General features: G+C 45.6%; 1 protein-coding gene across 1 annotated transcript in view; it reads left to right on the top strand.

Moving 5' to 3' along the window:
• Positions 1-5561: 5561 nt before the first annotated feature.
• The window catches only part of LOC132406087 (beta-1,4-galactosyltransferase 2-like), a 46566-nt gene continuing 39938 nt past the window's right edge, over positions 5562-12189 (top strand). Inside the window, exon 1 of the mRNA XM_059991297.1 lies at positions 5562-5944. Within this exon, the coding sequence (XP_059847280.1) occupies positions 5821-5944 (124 nt within the window). The 5' untranslated portion in view covers positions 5562-5820. The remainder of the gene's footprint in view (positions 5945-12189) is intronic.

The raw sequence follows: 12189 nt of genomic DNA, 5'->3' as shown, positions 1-12189 counted from the left end.
GGTGGTGAGGGTCTTTGATGATGCATGCTGCTTTCCTATGACAGCGTTTCATGTAGGTGGGCTCTGTGGTTGGGAGGGCTTTACCCATGATGCACTGGGCCAAATCCACTACCTTTTGTAGGACTTTCCATTCAAAGGCACTGGAGTTCCCATACCAGGCCATGATGCAGCCAGTTCTCCAACCCCACGCGAGAACGTGTAAACTCAGCCAGGACAGAGCACTGACAATCTTCCCACCAGTTGCTTTATTTTAGCCAAAGTAACAAGTACAAGTGATGTTAATTTCCCTCTCTGCAGAGCTTCAATGGAATCGCAGTTATAGGAATAACCTGTAAAGCATCTCATCCCTGCCCATTCGTTTCTTTGGAGTATTTTTCAGAGGCATCATTGAGTGGTACCTCTCTGGGGGCATTGTGATTTCTGCTGTATATACAGGTCATCGGGTAGTACAATGCAGAAACAGGCCCTTCTATGCCAACTGTTGCAACCATCTATACTCATCCCATTTACCCATGTGAAGTCCATTGCCTTCAATGCCTTGGCAAAGCTCTTGTCTGGATGCTTCTCAAATGTTGCAAAGGCGCCTACTGCCACCAGCGCATTCCAGATTCCAACCACATTTTGTGGAATGAGTTCTCTCCTCTTAAATCTAAATCCTCTTGCCTTCGTCATGGGTAAAATATATTCTTACTCTCTATCTCCCCTATACTGTGTATACCTCATTCAGGTTACCCTCAGCCTCCTCTGCTCTGGGAAAAAGCAAACTCAACCTATCCACTCTCTCCATATGAGTGGAAGGCTTGAGTTAACTTAGCAGAGCTTCCCAAACTGGGGTCCACGTACCCATCGGTTAATGGTAGGGTTCCATGGCATAATTAAGATTGGGAACCCCTGACTCAGAGGAAGGGAGGGATCACTGCTGTCTAGTAAGCCATGAGAATTTTTCTGGCCAGGGCTTGAGGGCTTGATTTTCAAACGCTTTTTTCCTCACACTGTCAGGGGTTTGCTGACTATACTTAGAACATAGAACAATACAGCACAGTACAGGCCATTCTGCCACAATGTTGTGCTGACCCTTAAACCCTGCCTCCCATATAACCCCCCACCTTAAATTCCTCCATATACCTGTCTAGTAGTCTCTTAAATTTCACTAGTGTATCTGCCTCCTCCACTGACTCAGGCAGTGCATTCCACACACCAACCACTCACTGAGTAAAAAACCTTCCTCTAATATCCCCCTTGAACTTTCCTCCCCTTACCTTAAAGCCATGTCCTCTTGTACTGAGCACTGGTGCCCTGGGGAAGAGGTGCTGGCTTTCCACTCTATTCCTCTTAATATCTTGTATACCTCTATCATGTCTCCTCTCATCCTCTTCTCCAGAGAGTAAAGCCCTAGCTCCCTTAATCTCTGATCATAATGCATACTCTCTAAACCAGGCAGCATCCTGGTAAATCTCCTCTGTACCCTTTCCAATGCTTCCACATCCTTCCTATAGTGAGGCGACCAGAAATGGACACAGTACTCCAAATGTGGCCTAACCAGAATTTTATGGAGCTGTATCATTACCCCGCGACTCTTAAACTCTATCCCTCGACTTATGAAAGCTAACACCCCATTAGCTTTCTTAACTACCCTATCTACCTGTGAGACAACTTTCAGGGATCTGTGGACATGTACCCCCAGATCCCGCAGCTCCTCCATACTCCCAAGTATCCTGCCATTTACTTTGTACTCTGCCTTGGAGTTTGTCTTCCAAAGTGTACCACCTCACACTTCTCTGGGTCGAACTCCATCTGCCACTTCTCAGCCCACTTCTGCATCCTATCAATGTCTCCCTGCAATCTTCGACAATCCTCAACACTATCCACACCACCACCAACCTTTGTGTCGTCTGCAAACTTGCCAAACCACCCTTCTACCCCCACATCTGGGTCATTGATAAAAATCACAAAAAGTAGAGGTCCCAGAGCTGATCCTTGTGGGACACCACTAGTCATAACCCTCCAATCCGAATGTACTCCCTCCACCCAGGACCCTCTGCCTTCTGCAGGCAAGCCAATTCTGAAACCACCTGGCCAAACTTCCCTGGATCCCATGCCTTCTGACTTTCTGAATAAGCCTACCGTGTGGTACCACATGTCTTCAATTGGAGGTAGTTACTGAGATACAGGAAGTAGCCTGTGGAGAAACATCCTGTCTCATCCAACAGGCAAACACAGGCTGACACAAGTTCCTGTAGACTATGGTATGTGTGAGTAAGAGAGTACGAAGATGTTTGCATTACCTGCACGCACTATTACACTAAGTCATTATACCTGGTTTTCATTAACCTCACTTCCATCAGCCTAGAAAGAGCATGAAGCATTCCGCATTTAGCAGAGGCTTGAAACAGTAGTGTCAAAAAACATCATCTTATATAGGAAGTGATGCTTTCTAAAGTTACGAAATTGTTGATACAAGGAAACCCTTGAGATAATGTGAAAGTCACAAGCTACGGCAATGGCTTAGATTGTGTCATTGACAATAGTGGCAGCATTACAGGTGATTGCTCCAACTATTTTCCACTCTGCAGGAGGTGTACATGTGGAGGCAGGTTCCAAACTATGTATTTACATGAAAAGTTAATTCCTCCTCACAGGTTCTGCCTTCTGCAATTGCAATCTGCCTCCATCCTGTTCTCCACACCTAATGACACATCTCTTTCTGTTTATGTCCTGTGGTGAATCAAACCTTTCACAATAAGGAATTGTTTATTTTCTGACATTGCAACCCAAACAGAAGATTGTTTTAGATTCCCTTTTCTGCACAGATCAGCAAACATTTCAGAATGACATAAGAAATAGTGGTCGAACAAAGTGAACCTGCTAAGTATAGTCTGTGTCACAAATCTACAATTTACATTGTTTTGGTAGAACTTCGGAAATTACAGATGTATTGGAATGCTTTCCTTTCTCTAAGTCAGGGAATCCCTACCATTACCCAAGGGGTGCATGGACCCCACTTTGGGAACCTGTGCTAAGCTAACCCAGGCCTTCCACTTACAAGGAGAGAGTGGAACTCAGCTCTCCTAGACTCTGAAATGTAACAGAATGCTGAGTAACAAATACAAAATGCTGGAAGGACTCAGCATCCATAGGAAGGAATGAAACATTCCATGTTTTTCAGACTAGACCCTTTGTCAGGACTGGAAAGGAGTGTCTCAGAAACTGCTGATCTCCTGGGGTTTTCACCCACAACAGTCTCTAGAGTTTACAGAGAATGGTGTGGAAAAAAAAACAATGAGCAGGCAAAATGACTTGGTAATGAAAGCGGTCAGAGGAGAGTAACCAGACTGGTTCAAGCTGGCAGAAGGGTGACAGAAATTCAAATAACCACGCGTTAGGAGCTGGCGGTGGACCTGAGGAGGGCTAAGGCACCAGTGACCCCTGTTTCCATCCAAGGGGTCAGTGTGGACATGGTGGAGGATTACAAATACCTGGGGATACGAATTGACAATAAACTGGACTGGTCAAAGAACACTGAGGCTGTCTACAAGAAGGGTCAGGGCCGTCTCTATTTCCTGAGGAGACTGAGGTCCTTTAACATCTGCCGGACGATGCTGAGGATGTTCTACGAGGCTGTGGTGGTCAGTGCTATTATGATTGCTGTTGTGTGCTGGGGCAGCAGGCCGAGGGTAGCAGACACCAACAGAATCAACCAACTCATTCGTAAGGCCAGTGATGCTGCGGGGGTGGAACTGGACTGACAGTAGCGTCTGAAAAGAAAATGCTGTCCAAGTTGCATGCCATCTTGGACAATGACTCCCATCCACTCCATAATGTACTGGTTAGGCACAGGAGTACATTCAGCCAGAGACTCATTCCACCGAGATGTAACACTGAGCGACATAGGAAGTCATTTCTGCCCAGTGGCCATCAAATTTTACAACTCCTCCCTCGGAGTGTCAGACACCCTGAGCCAATAGGCTGGTCCTGGACTTATTTCCACTTGTCATGATTAACTTAGTATTATTTAATTATTTATGGTTTTTTATATTGCTATATTTCTACACTTTTCTTGGTTGGTGTGGCTGTAATGAAACCCAATTTCCCTCGGGATCAGTAAAGTCTGTCTGTCTGCATAACAGTGGTGTGCAGAAAAAAAAAATCTCCGAGCACACAACATGTCGACCCTTTAAATGGATGGGCTACAGCAGCAGCAAACTACATGCATACGCTCAGTGTATATGTCACCATACGTCTGGAGATACATTTTCCTGCAGGCGTTCACAGTAAAACAAAGAAATACAATAGAATCAATGATAAACTACAAAGTCTGACAAACAGCCAATATGCAAAAGACGACAAACTGTGCAAATTAAAAATACTGAGAACGTGTACGACTGAAAACAGCGCTCAGCAAAATCACACAGAACACAAATGACAAAACAGCAACAGCTAAACAAGCCTTGTTCCTTCCTCCCACCCATCACCCACAAGTACACACACAGAACACCAACCACAGGACAGGTTGTTGCTAGTTGGAACAAACAGACTAAAAGTCAGAACGAGAATCAGAATCAGGTTTAATTTCACCGGCATATGCTGTGAAATTTGATGGCTCAGTTGCAGCAATGCAACGCAATACACAATAATACGAGATTTTTTTAAAACTGAGAATTAAATTGAATTAGTGCAAGTAAAGAGCTAGTGAGGTAGCATTCAGGTGTTCAGGAGGAAAGGGAAGAGGCTGTTTCTAAATCGTTGAGTGTGTGCCTTCAGGTTTCTGTACCTCCTTCCTGGGAGTAGCAGTGAGTACCAGGAATGAGGATGAGGGTCCTTAATGACTGATGCCCCCTTTTTGTGAGTGTTGATTGAGGACAAATTTTACAAATTTGGTTCCCCCTCAGGGATCAGGCTGGAAGTTTGCACAATCCCACACCCGGGCAACCAAATGGGACCACACAGTAATTCCAAAGAATAAACCTGAGCAGTGATGAAGGAAGGTTAGAAAGTATATTTCTAAGCATTATGGGAATTGTGACTTATGAAGATGGTGCTGAGATCAGAGAACTTAATCTTAAATAAAAGTGGAGAAGACTTGAAAGGTTCAGATAGCCCACTCCAGCTATCTTTTGTGTTAACTTCGAGGGGGGAGGAGGACACAGGGGTAAGGAGTGGTGGGAAGGGGGAGAGGAAAGAGAGGTGGAGGTATGGAGGATGGTGAGGAGGAGGACGGGGAAGGAGGAGGGGGTTGGGGGTGGGGGGAAGGAGGTGGGGGGAAGAGGAGGAGGAGGACGGGGAAGGAGGAGGGGGTTGGGGTGGGGGGAAGGAGGAGGGGTGGGGGGAAGAGGAGGAGAAGGACGGGGAAGGAGGAGGGGTGGGGGGAAAGAAGAGGAGGAGGAGGACGGGGAAGGAGGAGGGGGTTGGGGGTGAGGGGAAGGAGGAGGGGGTTGGGGGTGGGGGGGAGGTGTGGGGCAGGAGGAGGGGGAGGTGGGGGAAGGAGGGAGGGAGGGCAGTGAGGAAGGAGGGCAGAGGAACAGAGGGAGGGAAGGCGGGCAGAGGGTGGGAGGGAGGGGCAAGGGGAGGAGCGAGTGGAGTCTTCAGGAAATACATACAAAATGCTGGTGGAACTCATCTGTGGAGAAGAGTAGAGGATCACCGTTGCGGGCCCCGACCCGTCGCCGGGAGACTGGGCTGTCGGAGACCAGCCGGCGAGCAGCGAGAGGAGAGGCGGACTGATCGGAAACTCCGCCCCGCCTGAGCGGCAGAGCGTGAAGCGGAGCCGGGGGCGTCTGGAAGGCTCGGCGGCCGTCGGGCTCCCGGGGTAACGCGGCGGGGATGAAGGGCAAGCTGTTCGTGGCGCTCAGCTTCTCCTGCGTCCTCAGCGGGCTGCTGCTCTACAACCGCGCTGGCGGCGGCCTGGGCCAGTGGAAGCAGGCGGCGACCACGGAGCGGGTCAAAGGTGGGTCAGTGAGAGCGGGGAGCGACCCTGTTGCCGGCAGGAGGGACGGAGGGAGAGGGAAGAAAGGAGGGCCGGAGCGGGGTCTGAGGGGAGAGGCTGGGGCTGGGGCTGGGGCTGGGGCTGGGGAGCAGAAGAACGGGGAAAGGTTGGACAAAAGTGCGGAGGAGAGAAGTGGACAGACAGGAAAGGGCCGAGGAGCAAGAACAAGAAAATCAGAGTAAGAGAGAAAGAAATGGGGGGCGACTGTCTGGAGTCAAAAAGGGGAATAAAATAAGAGCGCAGTAAGCGAGAGAGGGCACAAGAGGGATGAGGAAGTAGAGTCAGGATGGGACAGTGTTGGATCACTTACCCCGATGACCCCTCTGCTGTTTTCTTCCCCAAAGAAAACGGCAGGATTCGGATTCTTTCGCGAATAGATTTGGTTGAAGGAGCGGCATGGCCGCAGAAACTAAGAGTCGTTTTAATATACATGTTTCATCTTTTTTGAAAAGCAAACTGGTAAATAATTTGCGTAGTTTAATCATTGCATCTTCACCTTTCATCTTGACCTCCCGAATCAGATTGCTGGCAGGTGCACGGGTCAAGTCTTAAATGTAATTCTAAACTTTAATGCTTTGTGGATTAAAAGTGGCACTATTTGTACTCTCAAGACTGGGAGTGAATATGGAAAACATTCTTTCTGTAGCGAGACATTCTTCACCCCGCTCGTTAGTATAATGTCGGTCTTTCCACGTGCTTGTTTGTCTTTGCCTGTTGGACTGGGTCTCTGCGGCTTCCATCTGGAGTCGGAATGGGGTCTAGAAGGACCACCATAGAACTGTTAACTCAAGGTGTGAGGCGCCTTGAGAAGAAAAGAACATAAATAATTAATGATTGCAGATCAAAATGGAAGGGTGCAAGTTTGGAAGAGGATTGGGAGATGGAATGCAGGCTGGGTCTACTATTTGGCAAAGCTGTATTCCTAGGAATCTTGTATGAAGGTCTTAATGGCTCTTTCTAAGCAATCAGAAATTGAATGACAATGCATGTGTGACTTTTTTTTAAAACTTATTCACTCCTGATGTAGAACTGGGCTGGTAAAACACCATTAGTAAGGCCCTTCAGATGGGAAGTGGGTAAATACTTGTCAGAATTTACGGAGTGACATCAGGGAGTGGGACTGAATAAATATTTGCACGAGGAGTTAATATAGAGACTGTGTCGGAATGGTGTCCTTTATTGGCTATCTTGTGTCATAGAAGCAGGGATAGTAGGGAAGGTTACAGAGGGGTTGGCAGGAACTTGGAGATTGCAATCACATGCATAATTGCCATTGCCGTGGCTTCAGTGTTAATGGCTGAAGTGGTCTACCCCTGTAACTATTTCTATTTTTGTACATGCTGTTGGTGGGAATAAAAAAAAGAACTGTGAATGCTGGAAATCTGAAACAATCAGGGTGCTGGAAACACTCAGTTGGTCAGGCAACATCTGTGGAAGGAGAACAAGTTGAACTTTGAGGTCTGAGACCCTTCGTCAACTTTGGGAAAGAGAAATGTGAAGTCCTTTTCCCTTTCTGGGTAGGCTGCCTGCCTGGGCTGCTGACTGTTTCAGCATTTCTCTGTTTTTGTTTTCTTTTTTGGTGAATTTGAACCTTTTTACATCATTATCCAGCTCCTTTATTTAAAAACCTTGCATTTGTATGAAGCTGCCTTTACTATTTATAGATTGCAGTCGTCCCTGTGGACAGTGCCTATGCAAACCTTGTAATTGCATTTTGTTCCCCACCTCTTCCAGTTAATGGACAGTGGAGCTCAGACTGGGGGAATGTCAATTCTGACATTGACTTTTCAAAGGAATTCTAAAAGCAAGAGCTGGAAAGTATGTGTTTAAAATGACACATTTATTCCCTGTATTCTGACCCTGTACATGAGCAAGATAACAGGCTTTTTTTCAGTTTGCACTGACACCTACCTTCTGGTTTCGAAGGTGATACAGTCCTCGACCAGAGTCTTGGTCATAGATCCCAATGTGTTGCAGAGAGTGTGCTGCACGCTTGAGGGGTAACTGCATTCTGAATGAGATATCTAAATCAGTTTTCCCTCTTAGGAATCTTGTCTTTGTGCTGATTGGAGTTTGAAGGGTCTGGGTCTGTAGTTGCTGGGGTTCAGAAGAAATCTGATTGAAATCCATCATATATTGAAAGGCCTGGATAGAGTGGATGTGGAGAGGATGTTTCCTATACTGGGGAGTCTAGGACTGGAGGGCATAGCCTCAGAGTAGAAGGATATCCTTTTAGAACATGGGGATGAAGTGGAACTACTTTAGCTATCAGGTGGTGAATCCGTGGAACTCATTGCTGCAGACAGCTGTGGCGCTCAAGTCATTGTGTGTATATTTAAAGCAGAAGTTTATGATTGCCAAGAGTGTCAAAGGTTACAGGGAGAAGGCAGGAGAATGGGATACTAAATCAGCCACATTGGAATGGTGGAGCAGACTTGATGGGCTGAACGGTCTGATTCTGCTCTTGTGTCTTGTGGAGTAAGTTCTGGTAAATACTTAATACTTCCCCAGCTAGTTTTTCCAGATACTTGTACTCTGCGTGTCCCATTAGCTCTGCAACAGGGCAGAACACTAGATGCTCTTTACATGGTTCTTGACAAGGTTCCATATGGCAGGCCAGTCTGGAGAGTGAAGTTAGATGAGATCCAGTGTAAGGTAGCCAATGGAGACCAAAATTAGCCTGACAGGAGGGGCTGGGAGGTGGTAATGGGAGGGTAGCTTTTTAGATTGAAAGCCTATGACCAATGCTGTGCCTCAGTGATTATGCTGGGGTCCTTGTTATTTATTTATTAATGATTTAGATAAAAGTATTGATGGCATGATTAGTAAGTTTGTGGACAATGTAGAAGCTTGCCTAACGGTACAAGATATCTAGACTGACTTGGAAAGAGGGTCTTGAACAATAGATGACTTCTAACTTGGATGAGTGTGAAGTGATGTATTTTGGTAAGTTAAATAACAGGTCAGGAAGCAAGACAAATGAAGGCACGATCACCTGGAGAAGAGGCATGCTTAGAAAGCTGTTCTTGGACTACAGTTCAGCATTTAACACCACAGTCTCCTCCCCCCACCCCCAGCTCGATGAGAAGCTCAGATATCTCGGCCTGCATCCTGCCTTGTGCACCTGGATCCGGCGGGTGTTAAGGATGAACACCTTCACCTCTGCCCGTTTGACCCTCAACTCAGAAGCCCCCCAGGACTGTGTCCTGGGCCCCCTCTATTCCCTATACAGCCACAACTGTGTTGCCACATGCACCTCCAGTCTGCAGATGACACAACATTGATAGACCTGATTTCCAACAATGATGAGACAGCCTATAGAAGAGAAATCAACACCCTAACACAGTGGTGCCAAGAAAGCAACCTCTTTCTCAATGGCGAGAAAACGAAGGAGTTGTTTGTGGATTACAGGAGGAATGGAGACAGGCTAGCCTCTATTGACATCAATGGGACTGTAGTTGAGAGAGTGAGTAGTTTCAAGTTCCTCGGTATACACATCACCGAGAATCTCACCTGGACTGTACATACTGGCTAGTTGGTGAAAAAAGCACAACAGCGCCTCTTTCACCTCAAGGCTGAGGAAGTTCAGGTGAGTCCCCAAATCCTCAGGACTTTCTACAGGGGCACCATCGAGAGCATCCTGACTGGCTGTGTCACTGCCTGGTATGGGAGCTATACTACCCTCAATCGCAGGGCACAGCAGAGAGTGGTGCAGGCAGCCCAGCGCATCTGTAGATGTGAACTTTCCTCTATTCAGGACATTTACAACAGCAGGTGTGTAAAAAGGGTCCGAAGGATTGTTGGGAACTCCAGCCACCCCAACCACGAACTGTTTCAGTTGCTTCCATCTGGCAAATGTCACTGCAACATTAAGGCCAGGATCTGTTGGCCTGGTGCTTCTTTCACCAGGCCAACAGATTTATCAATACACATTGATCTGATTGCATATCTGACTGTACTTTGTACCTGATGTATATAAAAGAATTATGTATACAATCCTAGTGTTTAGGCAACACCTTTCCACATTTTCCTTGTGCATAGCAGCGGAGACGCAACATAAAGATTTTTACTCCCTCATGTTGAGAGATGGATGTAAAATAAAATTCTAACTTTATTCTTTGTCTTGTTATTTCATGCTCTCAATGCTTATTGCTATTTATTTATATTTGCGTTTCAACAGTTTGTTGTCTTCTGTGCTGTGCTTGCTCTTTCATTGATCCTGTTACAGTTTCTATTCTATAGACTTGCTGAGTATGCCCACAGGGAAATGATTCTCAGGGTTGTATATGGTGACATATATGTACTCTGATAATGAAATTTACTTTGAACTATTTCCATTTTAACAAGTAAGACTCCATTCCCCACACATAGGTACAGTGTATTTCTAACTATCCATTTTCGGCTGGGCGTTTCACATGACGAAATAGTGCTTAACATTTTCCAGGAATGATTTTCTTCAGTAAATTAAAAAATACCTGCAGCAGGGAGGAGTGAGGCTTTATTAACCAGAGGCCAAGAGTTCTGACAACTAAAGAGAGTAACTTTGGTATTCCTGTCTTTATATGGAAGAAACAGCCTACTTAGTAGTTTGCAGTTAAACTTGGCAATATTGTCCCACACACCTTGTATGGGAAGACTATTTTTTAACTGTGGCCACCAAAGTCGTATGTTGCTGGACTCATGTTGTCGTTGGCCACGCTCAGCTGTGAAATGTTTGCCATCGCTGAGAAAGATGCTCTGCGAGTTCAAATTCTTCCCTTGTATGTATCTTAACTTGGAGAGACTCCAAGCAAGCATAAAGTAAGAATTAAAAGACTGAATTTGTCTACTAATACCTTCATTCAAGCTCCGTGGAGTCGAGAAACAGCTGCACACACAAGGTGTATTTACCTCAATGTGAGATGTTTTTAGTTCCAAGTTTTAAACAGTAGAACATAACAGATTATCTATTTACACTCCACATTATAAACTGGTTCTCTGCTTCACTTTCTGAGACAGAGTGTAATGTTCTATGTAAGATCTGTGTTTTTAACACTAGAATTGTATGCGTTTCAACGCCCTTGATGGATTTGGATAGGGACGTGTCTAAACTTGTTAGGCAGACAGCTGTGAGTATTGGAAGATTCTATGCTATCCTTATGTAATGACTTGAGTTTCATTTTGGGATTTCCATAGATGTAAATGATTGTGGGGTTTTCTGCCTGTGACAGTATTCATTGTTCTTGCAAATTCTCCCTTTTTTAATAAAAAAAAAATTTGTAAACCAGCACATCTAATTAGTGTGCGCTGTCTGTTGAGTTGTTCCCATATGATATACAGTAGTGGCTTGGCTGGCAAGCTTTTTTAAAGAGTCAACCACATTATTGTGTGTCTAGAGTCAACTAGAGACCAGTTTGAGAAAGAGTGTTTGAATTTGTTCTCTGGTTTAAATTAGCGACATAGTTTTTTATTAACTGCTTGTAGTTCCATGGGCCCATCAGTGTCACTAGCTTTTTATTCCATTTTAATTATTTATCTGAATTTAAATTCTCCAGCTGCCATACCAGGCTTTCAGCTCCTCTGGATCATGGATCCATGTATCAGGACTTCGAACTTAATAGTAGGGACCCAGCTAAAGTACAAAAAAAAACACTCTGGTAAAGCAACATCACAAGCATGTTCGTTTGTGAGGTTTTTCCCATGCTCAAAAGGTGGGAAGTACCTTCAATAGAATTATCCCTAACATGCTCGAGTGAATTGCTTGTTGGTATCCAAAGTTCACTTTGGCAGAGATTAATTCAGTGATTCAGAATGATGAATTACTTGCAAAGTATGCTTTGATTAAAGAAGTATCAAGTACAATCGTATAGGGTCTTCTGAGTGGAGAATGGGGTCATTCAGACCATCACTGAATAGCGTAGTGGTTAGGGGGACCCTATTACAGCTTGGAGTTCGGAGCTCAAACCTGCCGCTGTTCTCTGAGGGTCCTCTGTACGTCCTCCCTGTGTGTTTTGTACCGGTCCTCCAGTTTCCTCCCACAGTCCAGCGACCTACCGGGTAGGTCAGTTGGTCATTGTATGTTGTTCCGTAACTAGGACAGGGTTAATCAGGTTTATCAGGGATTGCTGGGGTGACGTGCTGACCAGTTAGAATGTGCAGTAAATACAAACATGCATTCAACTAGCACAGCCCTGTACTCCAGAACAGGATAGAAATGTGAAGCAGTC

Source organism: Hypanus sabinus, chromosome 16 (assembly GCF_030144855.1).
Source record: "Hypanus sabinus isolate sHypSab1 chromosome 16, sHypSab1.hap1, whole genome shotgun sequence".
Classification (NCBI taxonomy): domain Eukaryota; kingdom Metazoa; phylum Chordata; class Chondrichthyes; order Myliobatiformes; family Dasyatidae; genus Hypanus; species Hypanus sabinus.
The sequence above is the reverse complement of the archived record's forward strand: the minus strand, read 5'-3'. Positions and strand labels throughout refer to the sequence as shown.